Source organism: Polistes canadensis, unplaced genomic scaffold (assembly GCF_001313835.1).
Source record: "Polistes canadensis isolate GaletaPanama2010 unplaced genomic scaffold, ASM131383v1 scaffold_42, whole genome shotgun sequence".
In the NCBI taxonomy this organism is placed as follows: Eukaryota; Metazoa; Arthropoda; class Insecta; order Hymenoptera; family Vespidae; genus Polistes; species Polistes canadensis.
Window position 1 is genome coordinate 38,113 of NW_014569589.1, and position 19,026 is coordinate 57,138.

The 19,026-nt window shown below is 28.8% G+C and overlaps 1 protein-coding gene across 7 annotated transcripts in view; it reads right to left on the reverse strand.

Moving 5' to 3' along the window:
* Positions 1–46: 46 nt before the first annotated feature.
* LOC106784942 (kinase D-interacting substrate of 220 kDa) overlaps positions 47–19,026 on the reverse strand; it is a 21,027-nt gene continuing 2,047 nt past the window's right edge. For 2 of the 7 annotated variants that reach the window (XM_014744973.1, XM_014744976.1), the window contains exons 2-21: positions 9,138–9,269; positions 8,790–8,888; positions 8,614–8,712; positions 8,330–8,527; positions 8,143–8,241; positions 7,739–8,035; positions 7,269–7,644; positions 7,028–7,192; positions 6,752–6,959; positions 6,243–6,665; positions 5,810–6,032; positions 5,542–5,721; positions 4,824–5,449; positions 4,278–4,743; positions 4,007–4,180; positions 3,770–3,917; positions 3,567–3,688; positions 3,453–3,458; positions 3,212–3,326; positions 47–1,395 (exon numbers count right to left, since the gene is read on the reverse strand). In XM_014744973.1, coding sequence (XP_014600459.1) covers positions 683–1,395; positions 3,212–3,326; positions 3,453–3,458; positions 3,567–3,688; positions 3,770–3,917; positions 4,007–4,180; positions 4,278–4,743; positions 4,824–5,449; positions 5,542–5,721; positions 5,810–6,032; positions 6,243–6,665; positions 6,752–6,959; positions 7,028–7,192; positions 7,269–7,644; positions 7,739–8,035; positions 8,143–8,241; positions 8,330–8,527; positions 8,614–8,712; positions 8,790–8,888; positions 9,138–9,248 — 4,848 coding nt within the window. In that variant the 5' untranslated portion in view covers positions 9,249–9,269 and the 3' untranslated portion in view covers positions 47–682. Of the gene's footprint in view, positions 1,396–3,211; positions 3,327–3,452; positions 3,459–3,566; positions 3,689–3,769; positions 3,918–4,006; positions 4,181–4,277; positions 4,744–4,823; positions 5,450–5,541; positions 5,722–5,809; positions 6,033–6,242; positions 6,666–6,751; positions 6,960–7,027; positions 7,193–7,268; positions 7,645–7,738; positions 8,036–8,142; positions 8,242–8,329; positions 8,528–8,613; positions 8,713–8,789; positions 8,889–9,137; positions 9,270–11,637; positions 12,466–13,078; positions 13,733–16,884; positions 16,969–19,026 lie in introns of those variants that run through there. The other 5 variants (XM_014744977.1, XM_014744975.1, XM_014744972.1 and 2 more) reach the window with 5 other exon arrangements.

Sequence of the window (19,026 nt, forward strand, 5' to 3'; positions counted from 1 at the left end):
ATACATTTATAAAAAGGATTGCTTTTAAAAATTGAAATACTAATATTTAAATATATATATGTATATATCAATTCCGTATATGTGAAGCTAGCTATTATATACTGCAGAGTAGGTCACTTCATTATAATCAAGATTATTAGTTAATTAACAACACTTATTTTTTCTATGATATATAAATAATGAGACGATAAATTTAGTTTCTATGTCTAATTATAAAAAGATTCATACACGTTTGAACTGTTTGTTTTTGTAGCTTATCAGATATTTACACTATTAATTCTCTCAAACCTAATATTCAAATGAATGCTGCAATGGAAACGTTTACAATTAATATCTGATTAAGTATTTCTATTTATAAACGTGCACGTGCGAAAAAGTATTTTTTATATTTATAATAGTCATATTATACTCTAATAGACTATTAAATATCAAGATTCTAAAATTTATAAATCTGGTCAATTCAAACTTGTAAAACTAACTAGGTTTAAGTAGATATTCCTTTTTTATTTTATTTTTTGTTTAAATCACTCGATCTGATTCTCTTCGAGGACATAAAACTAATCAAAATAGAGCTTCATAAGAGAGGATTGCCCATGATAAAAGTTTATGGAAATATTTTAGTTATCTATCAAAATTTATTATCTTTATCCTGTCTTAATTCATTCTACTTTAACGTATTTTATTAATCTATATCGTTAATAATCTGTTTCATAGCTAATCGTTCGCCACCGTGTGATAGACCTTTATTCGAATCAGCTGAAATATCGCTAGTGTTATCTGGACTGAATTCATTTCTAAAGACACTGTCAGATTGAGAATGCGTTGGTGTTGATAATTCTGATACCAAAGGTGTAGATTCGTCGTCACTGTCGGCAGCTGTAGATGTCGTCGAAGTTGTTCCAATCAAACGGTCTTTTAATTTAGATAATTTTTCCAAACTAGAATGCGGAACAGAAATTGACACTGCCGGTGAACCACATATCGTTAGTATTGTATCGTCGCAAAGCGTTGATACAGAACGTCTTTTCTTCGTTGAAGAAGCTATAGAAGATGTTGGTTTTAAAGGTATAGTATTTCCCATGTAGTATTCGTCTGTGGATTTAGATCTAAAGGCAGGTAGAGGTGAAGGGGGAGGAGAAACGAAAAGAGAGGATGGTCTGCTTTTGGAATGACTTCCATTTCTTCTTAGACTTCTACTACGATTGTGAGAACAAGTTGATCTTGTACTTCGTTGGGAAGCTATGCTATGTTGAGAATTAGCACGATGTAGATGTATCGTTGAGTCGCACGAACTATCATCAGAACTTTCCTTTTCATTAACCGGTACCCAATGAAAAAGTGGATTGGTTTGTAGTAGAACGTAATCCATATCCGGAGTTGAAGAAGCAACTAGTCCTAAAAACAATAATCCGATGTCATGTCTTCTTCATTTTTCTCATGTGTTATTTTTACTTAAAAATAAGTATCGCTTCATAATTGATTATAATTTGTTGTTGATATTAACAAGAAAGAAACAAAAAGCATATGAACACAAATAAACGTACAACAAATGGTGATAATACACAATATACAGTGATGCATATGTATAATAATACAACAATAGAACAAATTCTCCTATATAAGGAAACGAAAAGAAATCTTCCTGCTTTCTCTTTTTATTAGGTAAACATTCAATTTATTTTAATTATTGTACACAGCTTATTTTTAATTAAAGACACATCAGTCTTTTGTCTTACAAATGTAAGCTGCAATGAAGGTATATATATTGTAATATTTCTAAAGACATAATTTATTGTTATAATTCTTATACATATAACACATTGCGTTTAAAGAAAGCGTACAAATTTAACACAAATGGATTATGCAACATGTATTAATTGTTTTTCATTTTATATGATAAAATATATTGTTATTTTACTTTCTTTAAAAGTTTATTTCTACAGATACATATTTTTCATAATAAATTAAAAAATTTCACTTCATAATAACTATATACATATTATTTTTTACATATTTATAAATATATCAAATATTAACTGCCCCTTATCTTACCACAATAGAAAAGAAATTTTTTGAAAATATTTTTTAAATAATAATAAATAAGAATTGAATGATCTACAATTATTTACACCAACAATCACACTTTACGTAGAAAACTTGTTCATTTAAAATAGAATTAATATATGTTGCATGCAATATATTATTTTTGTACTTTATTTTTATTTCATTTTGTACTTGGAAGTTATTGAATTATTTTTTTTCTTTTTCATATCATGGCTATTACAAAGTCAATGAAATCACTGGTAGAAGATTAATAGTACAAATAAAAGTTCCTTTCATTTAATATTTTGTATGAAGTATTGTCAATAAAACGCAAAGTGATTTTCTTCACTACTCACTAAAAAACAACAATTAATGTAACATCGACAATCACAAGTTATACTTAAACATTTTCAAACTTAATAAGAGTAAACATTATATATCTACAGAAGTAATGTATTGCTAAAGCATTTGGAAGCATGAATGATTAATTAACAATATAATATAAGAAAATATAAAATTTTTCTTTGGAAATAAAACATATAACACAGTTCTTTCAAATGATTTAACTTAACTATCTACATTACTTAATTATATATCAAGTCTATATATTTTTTAAATTTAACAAATGATGTACAGATAAAAATATTTTCATTGCATTAATAATAATTATTAAAGGAGTGATATATATTTTCTTTCATTTTCTCTTTTCTTCATCTTCTATTGATATGCATAATCACTCGTTTATATTGCAAAATAATATGGCACATTTGTTTGAAATATATAAGAAAATAATAATTTCCAAATTAATTTATCATTTTCCTAAATACGAATCTATTTTTTTTGCAGTGAATATTTATTATAGATTACATGTTTATTGTCTCTTTGTATCTATCGCACAAAAATAAGATCTGCTATACTGTCACGTTGTTATATATTTCTTCGAAATAAAATAGCAAAAAAAAGCAAATTAAACCTCAAAAATAAATTCTATTATATTCTAAGTAACAATGCGCAGCGCATATACGTTTATGGATATGCGTTTATTTGTATCTTTAATGGAACTATAAGTTTCCATTATAATTGCTGACAGTATCGCAGTATTAGCAAGGTTGTTGTGGCTCTTGAATTACAACCAGGGGCAGTGAAAGTGGTAGAGTAGAGGGCTCACCTGAAAGTGAGTCTGTTGGCGCCGTTGCTGGATTTGGAAGATCCAATACATCTTCGCACGCTTCTTCATTCAAGGTTTGTAAAGCGCCACATATCATTTGTTCTTCCAAAGTTACCTGTAGTAGTTTGTTTTTTCAAAATGTATATAAATTTTTTTTAATTATTTCAAGTAAAAAAAACTCTGAATTGTAAATTAAAATATTTCATAAATAAGAATATAAATATTAATATTAAAATCTCACCTGATACTAAAGCCAAAATACAAATGTAACGGACAATATTATAAAGTAATATATTAGTTGATTTACTTTTATTTTTCAAATGTATTTTTAAAGATATTTAAATAATTTCTTTACCTGTTTTTCCATAATTGATTGTTTAGCTTGATCTCGTCGAGGTGGTGCATCTGTTCTGGATATTCCCTTTTCTTTTTCAGTATGGGCAGATACGCGAGCGGAACTAGTTTGTAAAGTGTGTTCTACAATAAAAAATAATTATATAAATATTAAATTATTAGATCTGATATAAAATGATTCATAGGATGAAATATTATATTTACCTTTCCGTGCAATGGGCTCGAGTCCTACAGTAAATCGTACACTTCGTGAAGTTTCATCTTGATTGCTGAATGATGTTAGTTCCAATTCTCTGAGCGATACGATTATCATACGAAATAATTCCCAATCGCCAAACGACATTTTTAGGACCTAACAAAATATTTTATTTTTATTTTAGCTGCACTACTATTTACAGAATTGTATATTAATTTGTAGGCAAAGTATGCAACGATTCATACCTTTTTTAGTTCTTGCAAATCGCAATGAAGCAAAACTCTTCCATTAATATTATTGTCCCTCATTACAATCTTATATTGGGGTGAATGATTAATATTAAAACCTTCGATTCGGTCAAGAAGATCGCAGACATCGCTCACACCCATAATGGACAATTTCATTTCAAGAATTTCTGGCTGTGTGAAAAAAGAAAAGAAACAGAAAATTTTTAATTTAAAAATATAAAATTTACAAAAAGAAATAATTGCATTTCAATCAGATATAAAAACATACTGGTAACGTAGTAGTTGCAGAAAGTGATCTTGGCGCAGGTTCAGCAGGTGGCATATGTGCCCAAGGTGAAGCAGACCAATCGAAACTTGGTTGAAAAGCCCACGATGGTCCAGGTTGAATACATTGTTGTCCCTGTAAGCTTGATGTTTTGTTAAGTTTAGCACTACGATTAGTAGCTACAGTTTTGTTTATATTGCTTGAATTGTAAATATTGCTTTGTTGAGACCACGGTGTGACTTGTTTGTGATGAGACACATTCATTTCTTCATCTAATCCTTGCTGTTCTTCTTTTATTTTCTTCTTTATATAAGGATCAAGATTGATAGTAAATGGTAAAAATATTTTCATGTCGCTGATGTGTAAACTAGACCTGTGGAAAGTTAGAAAAACGTCTAGCTTGCGTTCATCTCTGTCCATCTCGAGAAGTGGTTGAGCATCCTTTAGCACCGGTATTTGTGGACGCACTCTAAAAACAAAATTATAAATTTTAATGAATATATAAAAGAAATATAAATATTATAAAGCTGTTTTATAGTTTTCACATACTTATCATAAAGACTTTTCAAAGACATGGAATCATCCAAAGAATCCTCACACATATCATAATGTAATATTAACCAAGATGTTCTAAAAGGCCATTGCTCTGTAATGTTGATCCAACTGGCTAGATGATACCAATTAAAATCAATCTGGAATGCTTTCAATAATCTCCCAGTGACATAAACAACGTTCATTAATCTTCTCATACTGCGTGGATTCACATCGCTAAAGTAATCATCAGTGAGAAGCATTTTATTGAGATCTTGTGCGCCACCTAATCGATTTAGATTACTACCAATACTGCTAGCAATGGATTCGCTCATCCGTAATTTTCTGTTGCCCTTTCTACTCTGCGGTTTTAATTTTTCATTGCTATTCATAACAGCAGATTCAGTACTTAATCTTCTATTGGAAACAGAGTGATGCATTGTACTGCTAGCAGCAAAATTAACACTCTCCTCAGCTTCCGACCAAGTTGTCTTTTTAGTATGCATTGCTGTTTGTTGTGCAATATTAACTTTACGTAACCCGCTGTTTTGTAAATAAAATGGAAGATGAACCATATTTCTTAAATAATCGTGCCCACCGATATTGGACTCGGTAAATAATCTTCTACTGTTTACTTCGACTGCCTTTAAAAATGAAAAAAAATAAAATAGATATAAGTAAATATCTGCATAATCATACAACAAATTTGATAACAAATCTAAAAAAATAATCTCACCTTAGAAATAATATGTGGATCAATGGCTAAGATCACCACAAATGGGTATCCATTATCGCTAAACAGAGCCTGTATAGCATCTAGAACAAGTAGAACTTTATCTTGTTCACAACTATCTAGGCCATCTACTATTAAAACTAGCCTACTTTGTTGAGACATGAAGCTATCTAAGCATTTTACCTATTTTTAATTTTATAAAAATATATGAATTATTAGAAAATAAAATAAATTCATTGTATATAAATTATATACTTGCGTATACGCATACCATTTCAGTCATTAGATTAACTTCACTTCTTAATGTTTGTATAAAACCTTCGCTTTTTAATGTTTCTAATTTGGATATACTATGTTGCAGATGTCTTCTCTGCGAGAACACAAGCGCTTTTAATGTCTGATTCCATGTGTATAAATTTGCTATAATACTGATAGTTAATACTAAGCCAACAGTTATCATAATGATGTGCGCTGTAAACTTCTCAATAGTTGGTCTACAATATAACAGTAATAATAATAATAATAATAATAATAATATATTTATTTAATAATAAATTAATTATTAACTCTTTTGTTACGGCACATCATATAAATTTATTCGTACATACGTATCGTTGCATGCACACGACCTCTATATAGGTCGCTAGTAACGAAAGAATAAATATATTATAAATAAAAATTCTAATATTATATTAAATACTTACACATCACTAGATAAATCTATGAGGTAGACTGTAAGTACTGATATACCAATAAGTAAACTGCAGAAGCAGAATTCAAATATAACAACGTATGGTAAACAACAAAGATGTCTCCATTTCCAAGTAGTGGTAGACTTATCGAATTTAGGTCTAAAAGCTCGGTATAATCTCGTAGACAAAGAACCAAAATCACTTTCTATCGAATCATAAAGAGATCCAACCATTTGCACAACCGCATTCTCACCAGCAGCCGTTGTACCGACTCTAGTTTGATCAGTGAAGTAAAATTTAATGGGCTGTACGGTAATATCGTCGTGAACACTTCCGCCAGGTGGATGACAAAATATTATTTGCAACAGTAGCTTCAGCGAGTTTAATTTTGTTGTAAGTGCTACTGTAAAATTCGATGGCCAATACCAATCATATCTACAATAACGATAATAATAAAAATAGTGTAAATAAAGTGATTAGATCATAATAATTACAATTTTATATTGTTTGTAATAAATTACCTTTGATTGGCATACCAAACGAGCACCAAGAAAAGATAAACAATAAAAATAAGACTTATTCCACACGCAAGACCAATAATCCACGATTGTACAAGAAGACCAGTTGTAACACCAACTAATAATGACATGTGAGTAACTACTATGAACAATAAAGTAGAAAATTGGAATACTGGATCGATCCACTGTCGTGCAAAATTTTTCATTTCCTCTGAAAGAAAAATGTTAATATTAGATAGACATAAAAATTTGTAAAATTTTAGAGCTTTATATCTCTACCTCTTAATTTATTTAATAAAAATGATTTCCCGGAACCCCATTTGGCATAAAGACCAACAGTAATTGGCGTTGAAAGTGAAGGTTCACTCAGTATATCTGCTAACGCGCTACTGTATAAATCATATCCTAACATATTTTCATTATCCTCGTTAGTGTTAAGTCGACCTGTAATCAAAAAATTATTTGTCGTTTTGATTAAAACAAAAAAATATATATATAAATACAATTATAATTTACGTACGAGCACCAAATATTTGTCCTAGAATAGCCTTAGGATTATTAATATCTATATTATACGGCGTCTCTCCTTGACGATTCGGCCGATACAACAATTGACTATTTTTTGGATTCCTCAGCAATATCTCAACTATGCCTTTAGATCTTGCACGCATAGCAATGTGTAACACAGTATCCCCTTTTTTATCGGTTGCGGAAACTTTAGCTTTCTTGTCTAATAATAATTGTACTATTTCGGCGTACCGCGATCTTACTGCTCGTAGTAATGGCGTATCACCGTCTTTTGTTGCAATTTCTAGATCTGGATTAGCGGTTAGTAATAATTTTAGTACTGCTATATTACCCTTTTCTACAGCTATGTAAGTTGCAGTCTTTTTATCCTAAAACATTAATAATATCTTTTATATTTAATACACTAAAGTTTCTATTAAAAGGATTTATTTTTATTTTTATTATATTTTTTAATTACTATACCTTGCCAGGTACATCAACATCAGCATATTTTTTAAGAAGTGATTCAACGACACCTCTGTGCCCACCCTTAACAGCATGTATCAAATTAGTATCAGCAGATCTATCTTGAATATTGACATAAGCTCCAGCATTTAAAAGCGCATTAGCTATTTCGTGATGACCCTCTCGACAAGCTATCGCCAAGGCCGTACATCCATCTTTGTCAAGAGCATTTACATTCGGTTTATGTTCCAAAAGTAATAGAACTACGTCTATATGATTACCAAGTGTCGCCACAAGAAGAGCTGTCCATGAATACTATAACGTAGCAGATTTTCGTACCGGTCATTTATCTTAAAGAAAACCTATATTTTTCTTACTTTTTTCCTATTATTATATATACAAACGAATTTAAGGTTTTTTACCATGCCAGCCGTATCGACATTAGCACCAGCTTTTAACAATGTGTCGACTATCTCTATGTTTCCTTTTCTGGAACCCCATACTAAAGCCGTAGTACCATACTAAAAAATAAATCAAAAAATCAACAAAATTAGTATATTAATTTCTTAAAAACTTTCAATTTTTTTCTGATTAATTTTGACAATTTACCTTATCACCGACGTTGACTTTAGCACCATGACTAATTAAATCTTTAACTATTTCGGCATATCCTCTACCAGCTGCCCACAGCAAGGAGGATATGTGAAAGTTTCCATGAGCATTGACATCAGCACCACGTGCTATTAATAACTTCACCGTATCCGATCTACCTTTATAAGTTGCCCACATAAGTGGTGTCCATCCTCCCTAAAATCAATTACATTAATTTATTTTTTAATCTTTTATTGTATACGAAAATTATTTTCTCGTTTACGTTTGGTAATTTTCTTTACCATGTCACGATGTTCCAAATTGGCGCCATGATCCAATAATTCGGAACAGATCTCGGTATAACCCTCCTTAGCTGCGCAAAGTAATGCCGTCCAATTGTCCTAAAAGAAAAGAGAATTCATGATCAAATAAAAGTGAAATATTTGATGCGTGTCAATAAGTATAAGTAAACAATTACCGCGTCTTCTGTATTAACGTCCGCGCCATAATTGATGAGTTCCCGAAGAAATTGGATCTTTCCTTTTGCTGCTGCAAGGATGAGTGCTGTGCTACCGTTCTACGGGTAAACAAAAATAATAATAGTAATAAGAAAAAAAAGAAAAAATGCATTTTGCAATCCTGCATTTGCGAATACAGGATGCAACTTGTTGGTTCATAAAAATAATAATTTCTTCTTGTAAGGAATAAATTAGATTGACTGATAAATTCGTGTAATTTTTACCGTGTTATTTACTAATTGGTAGAAAAATTGCATTAAACTTTATTGATCAACCTAATACAAGATTGGCAAGGCCTTTTTCCTTACCTCATCTCGATCATCAACCTGTGTTCTTCTATTTTCAAGAAAACTTTGCAAACCAGCGAGATTGTCATCCGTGATGTAGCTGGCAAGCGTTCGATAACAAAGCGATACCATCGAGTCAGTCCGATGCAAAGTCTGTAAAAAGTTTGATAATAGTATGTTAACAAGTGTTGCTCTTTGATTATTTAGATAATATAAGATACTCAATGTATTATTTTAGTTTCTAACACACAAACTTCAGGCAACTTTTCATCTCAATTTTTATTTCTTCTTGCTGGGATTGAAAAATCATTTATTTTTATTTTTATTTTTTTATTTTTTCTCTCCAACGCCTCAACGAATATTACTTACTTAAAAACACTGGTCAAGAAAAACAAAATCTTATTTATACAACCATCAAGCGTATGTATTTGCAAGCAAATATTAATTCAAAGCACACAATTTGAATCATTCCCCCTTATGTTTTTTTTTTTTAACTATAATTATGGATCGATCGTACGAAGATAGTAATATTTATTTTTACAATATTTCCAATATTTTCGTATTGATTACACACATGTAATATGAATTTTTTATATTAAAAAAAAAAAAAAATTATGTTCAATTGCACATGCACATTGTAACACGCACATTGTTAGAACTTGGCGCATATTATATGAAAATGTTCAGTACTAACAAATCGTATGCTGGGTATTTATTACTAATATTATTGAAAAAACGTAGTCGTTCAATGTAGTTTATTGTGTGTCTGTGTATGTGTTTTTTTTTAAATAATTATGATTTTGACAATATTAAATCGACCTGAATCAAACAAAGTTGTATAATTTAAATAGACTTTTAACACTCACCGTATGAAAATATGATTGTATTTTCGATATCATCTTTAATCAAATTTAGTGTAGTTTTCTTTGTAAAATTGGTTTTTGTTAAAAAAGACAAAAAAAGAAACAAAAAAAGATAATATTTTTTTGTTCGTTCGTATTTAAAAGCGATCAAAAAAATTGTTCACACTGGGCAGTATCATTCCTTGTTATGTGTGAACGGCAATCATCAAACGTTAGCTCCCATAATCTCTCGACCACCATTCAATTCGTCCGTCCGTTCCTTCTTTCGTTCTTATGATAGACGAGGAAGAAGTTTTATATGACACGACCAAATTTTGCGTCGCGAGTTTTCTTCTTTTTCCTATATTGTTTCTTTTACAATTTTTCTTCATCTCACAGGAAACAAGAAAAAATCTGAGACCGAAGAAAAAGATTCAAAGTGATAACCATTTTTACGTTCCAATTTGTAAATTAGAAGGAAAGACGTAACGAAATTTGCACCTAAATTATAACAAAAAAAAAAAAAGTAAAAAAAAAGAAAATAAATAAATAAAAAGAAAAAAAAAAGATGACAATGACAATAAATTGTTTTATCTTCAATGCGTCCGAAACCATACGAAACAAACGTGAATGATTTTATTTGCGCAATTCATATCGATTCGGCTTTGCTTCTAAATGGAAATATTAGTACTGGCATTATTTCTATCTTAGACATTTGATAATAAAAGAAGTTAAATTAAAAATATAGAAAAGAAATGAAATTTAAAATAAAACAAGGACGATAAATTAAGATTAAGGTTGATATTTATCGGGTCAGTATTTTTCAACATTTTTAAATCAATGATCAGCATTTAGAATAAAATATTAGTATGATGCACGAGAGATAAACAATATTTTAGATACAAAATACTTACAATTAATTAATAAAAATACTGACCAAATAAAACGAAATAAATAACAAATTGACCAAATAAAAATACCAAATATGGAAAAAGGATGGAAAAAAAAACGAACTAATAGGCCAGTGTCCAAGAATAAAAAGTTCAAACGTTCTCGCTCACAATCAGCAAAACTTTACGCGAAACCTTTTTTTTTTTTTTAACTAAATTATTAACAAAAAAAGAAAAAACAAAAGGTGTAAAATAATAATAATAATAAAAATAAAACAAACCGTTTTAAAGGATGAAGAAAACTCGTTTTATCCAAAATCGTTTTAAAAACAAAATTAAGAAACGAACATGCCGGGGGAAAAAGAAGACAAACAAACAAAAAAAATCAAAATATAAGTGAGAGACTGATGAATAAAGTTACGAAGAAAAATAAAACAAAACAAAAAATATAGCGGGAAAATAAAAAGAAATAAAAACACGGGAATCGTGCTTTCGAAGATTGTTCTCGTCTACTAAAATGACACTACTGACACTACTGACTAACCGTCTGTGAGTGTTTTCGTATGCCGAAGTTGAACTTGCGACCTGTTCCATCGGTCGCTGGGGCAGTGAACGTAATCACGGGTACGTGAATATGTGGAAATACATGATGATGATGATAGTGGTGATGATGATGATAACCAAGTTCGAGATCCCAGCGAGCACCAGCAGCAGCAGCAACAGCAGCAGTGGTAGCAGCGCTTTCGGGTATATGAAGATGAAGGAAGGATAATTTAGATTTACGTTTACCATCATTTCCATCATCATTCCGATCTCTTTCCTTGTTAATCCAATCATCCTTCTCTTCCTCGTTTTTCTTGTCGATAATTTCTAATGTATTATCATTGACGAATGACAAATTGGAGAGAGTAACACTTCTTTTTAAACCAAACGAACTGGTTTCTCGAGCCCTTGGTAAAAAATTACTCGGCACACCTGGAAACGCACCAGCCAAACTCGGTACCAAACTCGAACAAATGGCTGCGCTAGCTATGCTAGATCTTCTTGTAGGATTTACACTAGTACCCGATAACACATCCCTGTATTTAGCTGTTGATTCTTCTTTTGATTCACTCAACATTGATTTGCTACGTTCGTTTATCCTAGATATCGACTCATTATCATTCTCACTTTCTAATTTATCGGAAAATTCGTCGATAAACTTCGACCCCTTTTCCCCGTTATCCTTCATCACTTGATTTTCCCCGATCATCTCTTTTTCCTCCTTGGCATCACTCATTGTTACGTTTTTTTTCTTTTCTAAATCGTTCATTACCAAGTAGTAAGATATCAAATGCTATCTTTATTACTTTATTTAATCTCTCTCTCTTTCTCTCTCTTTATTCCTTACTTTTTAATCCAATTTAAAGTCTTTTCTCTCTTTTGATTATCAACCGTAAGAGAGTGCGCGAGTATTAATTTTATCTCATAATGTTCTTAAAAATGTCTCTCTCTTTCTTTTTCAATTTATCTTACTCTCCTTTTCTCAAGAATTGACAGATGAAGACAAGTAGATGATATCGTAAGCTTCCTTCTTCGATGTATATATCTTTTTCTCTTTTTCTTTTGATGCTTTGAATAATAGAAAAACTTCTCTGAAGAGAGATATGTATGTGAATGTATATACAAATTATATATATATATATTCAATCATATCTTTTCGATAGTTGATCACATAAATATATATATATATATACATATATATACATATATATACATATATATATATGAACCATGAACGTAATAAAACATACACATACTATACCAATGACGAACAATGAACTTCCTTTTGATTGTTTCATATTTTGCCTTTCATAGCATCATATATGCGTGTCAAAGCGTATTATGCATTAGTTCGTAAATGTTAGCATCGATCAAGCAACTATCTTGTATATATATATATATATGTTAATACTAACCGTGCATGTATTAGATTTATCTTAATCCTCTTAGGGTCTCTGTACGATAGTATAATTATTTAAAAAAAAAAAAAAAAAAATCATTAATTCCAAATAAAAATATCATCAAATACGTGAACAACTAAATACTTGTGGTAGATTAGTAAAAAAAAAATTGATTATATTAGTATGACAAACATACTAATCGTTATAATCTATTTTTTTTTATATATTAATAGGATAGAGAATTAAAAAAACAAAAATAATGAAATGCTAATTAATTAAATTGATACCGTGAAAAACGGACCCTCGACAAAGTGGTGAACCTGAGCATCTTTTCCAAATTGATTCCTTCAAGATCCACGTGTATTTTCTTTTTTATTTTACTTTCTATTTTTTTCTTTTTCTTTTTTTTTTTTAAAGCAACCGCGCGTTGCTACTAATTATTAATTATTATTAATTATTTTTTTCCCCTTGTTCACTTATTATCGTTTTTTTTTTTTGCAATTATTAATACTTATTGAATTTTGTGGGATTTCTTTTTGAACGAGTTTTACTCGCGAATGATACGAAATAAAAGGAAAACGACGAATCACATGGCAGATATCTTAAACGCGGTGCGGACGGTAACGCCGGCAAATACCTTAAGAACATCGCGTAACATAACGTACGGCATTTATATATCGCTGTGGGATCTCTAAAGTCGTGTACACAGCGAATAAGAATCGTCTTTACGTGCGTAATAGCGCGCATTACAATCCAACAGTGCCGTGCATTTAACTACGAAGTACCATGAGCCCGTTTTAATATCTAACACAACAATGGATTTTAAATCTTCTTAATTAAACCTACCATTTTCATTTTGCCGACAAACGACAAATAAAATTGTCTAGTTGTTAGCTAATGACAATATAATATAGTAATCAATTGAAATATTTAAATTAACTTACGTCATCAATGTTAAGTATTATAATCTTTTATTATGATTATTATTATTATGATTATGTATTGTATTCTTTTAAAAAGCATCGTACAGATGTGCAAGTGATTATGAAAGTGGAGTCAAAAATGAACAAAATTTGATTTAAAGAGTTTATTTTATCATATAAATAATTTTATTATTAAATAGATCAGACAATTAATGTTTTTTCTTTTTTGACTTACATTAGTAAACAGTTATAATTACCAGCACATGTACGTTTATTTTTGTTTTTTGTTCATTGACAAATATTGAATCGATCTGCAATATCTTCATTTTTAATTGCATTGCAATTTTTTCCACGCGTAATGCAAGAACAATTAAAATCGTTTGTCTGCAAAAACACTTGTTTGACAAAATAATTGTTTAATGATATTATTACATTTTGTAAAAATATTTGTTATTGTATAATACACGAATCTATATTCTAAGTAAATGGATAAAGGATTCATTTGAAAAATTAGAATTGTCATTAAAGTTTGTATAAATATTAAGAAAACGAGACCTAATTAGAGATCATCAAATGTATTCTCGTGAAAATGTAAAAGTTGGAAAGATGTTGGTTAAATAAAAAATGTCGGTACTTTGCGATCTCGATAAGCGATCAAATAATAAGCATCGTAACTTGCTAATTGTACTCATAAATGGTTTATGTGTATGCGGTTTTGTGTCTCTGTGTATGTATGTGTCTGTGTACACGTGGACTAGGTAAAGATGATTTCATCGTATAATTTATAATTCACCGCAAACACGATCTCGCTTTTGTAACGTTTATTTGCAACTCTTATTGTAAATTTACGTAATTGATTACACTATTATTGATAACGAGGTAAAACAATTATTATATATGTAAAGAGAAAAAAGAAAAAGATTGAATAATTTTCAATTATATCAATTTTAGAATCGATTAAGTAATAATAGTAATTTTATTCGAAGTATTTCGGTGTAGAAAATATTGTTATAATAATAAATATATTTAGTTGATAAATAATACGTCGGAATTTTTAATTAATTTATATTTAAATAAATAAGACTATAGTTTTCTTTTTTTATTGATTGCGCATTTTATTTAATATTGTAGATCTAAATTTAATAAATGAAAAAATAAATTTGTAACGAATAAAAAGAAGAATAAAAATAAATTGTTTATTAAAAAAAAAATGTTTATAAATTAATATCTAAATTGAATAGAAATTTTTTATATATAAGATATTTTATATATTAAAATATTTATAAGTATTTAATATCTAAATGATTAAAATAGTGGTATTTGTTATATTAAAAATTCCGACCTAACTTATTATAACCAAGCCAGTAATAAAAATATCTTTAAGAAGATGCGTCATTCTTGCGTCTCCCTCAAAGAATGAAAAATCTTGCAATACGATGCGCTCTTACGATAGCAGAAGAGTCACTTTGATCAATTAAAGCATTGGTCAAACCGATCAACGAGGAATTAGTTTGTCCTATTGAGAAATAACAGTTACGGAAAAGTTTTAACAATTTATTTTTAACACTCTTACTGAACTACTTAATACGAACTTACAAATAAATAACTTTTAAAATAAAAGTTTAAAAATAAATCTCTCAAATGCATATACACATGTGCGCGTGCATCCGTGTAAATTTACATGAAAAATAATTTCAATCTCTATTAGTAACAAAAATAAATCATATATTTGTGATCGATGAATGCACAAAGGCAATGCACCGATAATAAACGATAATAAAACCTTCTCGATTATTTATAGTTAAGTTCAAGGTTCTGCATCTGCATGCATGAGAAATTGAATACAATTACATACGTTGCAATATTTTATCGTGAGATGTTACAAAAATAAAAATAAAAAATCATGTTCATTTTCTTTTCCTTGCAGAATTCGTAAGAACGAAAAAGTATTTCGTACGTTATTTATATTAAATATGTTTTTTATTGTATATTTCATAATTTTTATTATCCCCTCAACGAAGAATCGAATATATTGCATATTCATGAGACGTGAAATGATAAAAATAAAATATTTAAAAAAGAACTAATTTAATTTATCTCGTATTATCTCGCAACGAAGTATAATAATGAATCATTATTAAACGAAGCGAAACGGAAAAACACGGAATTGAAAAAAGCGAGATAAATTCTTTTTAAAAAGGGAACACACGAGAGCAACGTATAAAACGTTTATTGAAATAAATATTATTATTAATAATTACGTATTGTACAAGTATTAGATTGTTCGAGAAGTAATTTCGTTTTATTTTCGATTATCGTGATTTGTCGAATTTAATAAATTCGACTACTTTTATTTTTTCGTTGTCATACGACAACGAATGCATGCACCATTACTTTTATTTTGTTCTTATCTTCCTCAACTAGATGACCCCCCAACGTGGTGCATCTTTCAAATCATAATTTCGAAAACCAATGGTGACTTTGATTTTCCATTTTGGATGCGATAGCAAAAAAAAAAAGTAACGAGATCCTAAATGACGTCTGTTGTTAAAATGTAAAATGATTTGAAGATTTAGAGGAAAATTAAGTATCGGTTAGCACGACTAACGTAAGCTTTGTGCGAAAAATAAAATTACTTTCCGAACAACCCAATAAGCTATTGGATTGAGTCAATAGTTTTGTTCATATTCGAATATAAAACTTTTTTTTTCATATTCTGTATCGAATCTTCTTCAAATAGTATTCAAAAATGTTTCATAAACGATGTATAATTTCAAATCTATATTATGATTGCTAATACACCAGTGTTACTCAATTTTTTCTATAATTTTATTGACTATTCCAGTGATTGGTTGATCAAAGCATGATGCATCTTTGACATCAACATTTCCAGATTGAAAACGTTTAAACCAGTTTTATAGCAGATGCATTGATATTGCATCATGTTCATAAACGTCAAAAATTTATTTACTAACTTTTAAATCGCATTCTTTCTATTTTTGTAATAAAATTTCTAAATGTGTTACGAATTCCTTTTTTATTTTCACTCATTTTTCAAGATGTTATAACTTTTGATTGAATAAACTGGAATAAACAATCTATTAGAAAAATACGAAAAAACTTTTGACTCGAACCCAATAAAAATGCATTTGTATATTAAGCAAAAATACCTGTTTGCTTCTGCTCCAAAAAGATTGGAAAATATTTTGACTTGACGAATGTGAGCCATAAATGCGAGTAGTGTTCAGTGTACTTTGAAGTAAGCACCTATTTTGTTGATTTGATTTTAACAAATAAATTTTTTCGTCAGATTCCCACGACATTTTTCTTTCCAATTTGTTTAATAATATATATAATTTATATATATATACATATATATTATATATATATAATATATATTTTTAATATAGTAATTAAATATATTAATTAATAATAAAAGGTTCCTTTTCTTTCGATTATTTCTTTTTCATAATAATCGATTTCTTCTTCAAATATTATTCAAAATACGTAATTCATCTCGAACAATATTCTTTTTCTTCGATAATCTTTTTTAATATTATTCAATATATCCTCCGAGATAATCTATTTTTTTTACTTTTCTTCTGTGAACGATGAATCATGCATATGTAAAAATATTCGAAATATCTTCAAGAGTCACAAATCATTTTTATCATAGAGTTCGACGATCGAATTAAAATTCATTGGATTAATTCTTTGAAAATAAAGCCACAAACAAAAAATAAAACACGCGCGGGAATGATTTATAGGAATTCCCCGTTGAAATTCTTTTGAATCAATATTTGAATTCTGAGAACTTTTATTAACACATTCTCGATCATTCGAGAGATCACAACACACACACACACAAATATTATATGAAATATTTATTTATTTTAATTGAAGTTAAACAATCAATTAAACAATTTCATAATAATCCTTTCACTATTTAACTTTATTATTATAGCCAAACGAAAACAGATGAAAAAGAAAAACCAAAATATAATTGCGTAATGTTGTAACACTTATGTTAATGAAGAAAATTCTTAAAGTTTTTGTTTTTTATAAAGAAAGAAAATGTAAATATAAATTGTTAAAATACTCGAATCAAAATTACACATCGAATCTATGCTTCTTCGAAGACACTAAACATTTAAACATAATCGATTTAATTATTCATTACTCGAGCACGTATATATCGAACGTTTACTCCCATAAAAGCCATTTCCACGTTCATTTAAAAAAAAAAAATAAAACAAAATGATATCTAACGTGAGCAGTTTTATCTCGTCATTTATCCCTCCAACAATGAATGATATTAATTTTATTTTAAAGAAACAATTTGTTCGATTTAATCCTTAACGATCTTCGAACGATCTAACCACGACTGAATAAATGTATTCGACTGAAGGTTAGTACATTGGATCAACTTTCTATAGTAAGCTCAATGTACTTAAGAAAAACATTGTTTCTTCTTATTATTATTGTAATTTTTTTTCTTAATTATATTTTTTTTTTCTTATAGCAATCCACTCTCTCATATCGATGATTGATATTATAATTAGAACGATAATTTTGTAAAGTCACCAGCCACGTTATTTGCTATAATCTACGACATTTGCCGAAAGAATATTGTTATCTTCTTCCACATATGATTTCCACACATTAAGAAATCATTTAGAAAACGATAATTATATTTCTATAGAAATACCAGTCCAGTTTAATAGAAAATTTTTGTTCTTATCGAATCTAAACACTATGTTATTTAAATTAACAAGAATAAGAATTCGAAATCAAAAGGAAAAAAAAAGATTATAAGAAAGTATAACCGATTCTTGTCACGTTACGGAAGATACTTCCGATAAATAAGGCGACACTAAGTTATGATACTTGAGAAGATATCCTATCTTAACTGGGTAGAATATTTCAAAATGCATTTATTGATTATTATCATAAGTTTCTTCGTATCGTTTCGAATATTCATTTTTATTTTATTAAAACAATAGTGCAACGAAAGGAAAAACTACGAAAGACAAGTGATTTGACCTGTTCAACGGACAGAGGACCATTTTGGTAAAATTGTATCAAATAAAACAAAAAGTAAATAAATACATAAAATAAAGACAGAATTGATATAACATATAAACAGTACATTATAATAATAATTAATAATTTATATTATTAATATTATTATTATATAATAAGGGATAGAGTGCATTGACTCTTTAACAAACAGTGGCCATTTTGAAAAAAGTGTATCAAATAAAACATAAAATAAATAAATACACGAATTGAAAACAGAATTGATATAACAT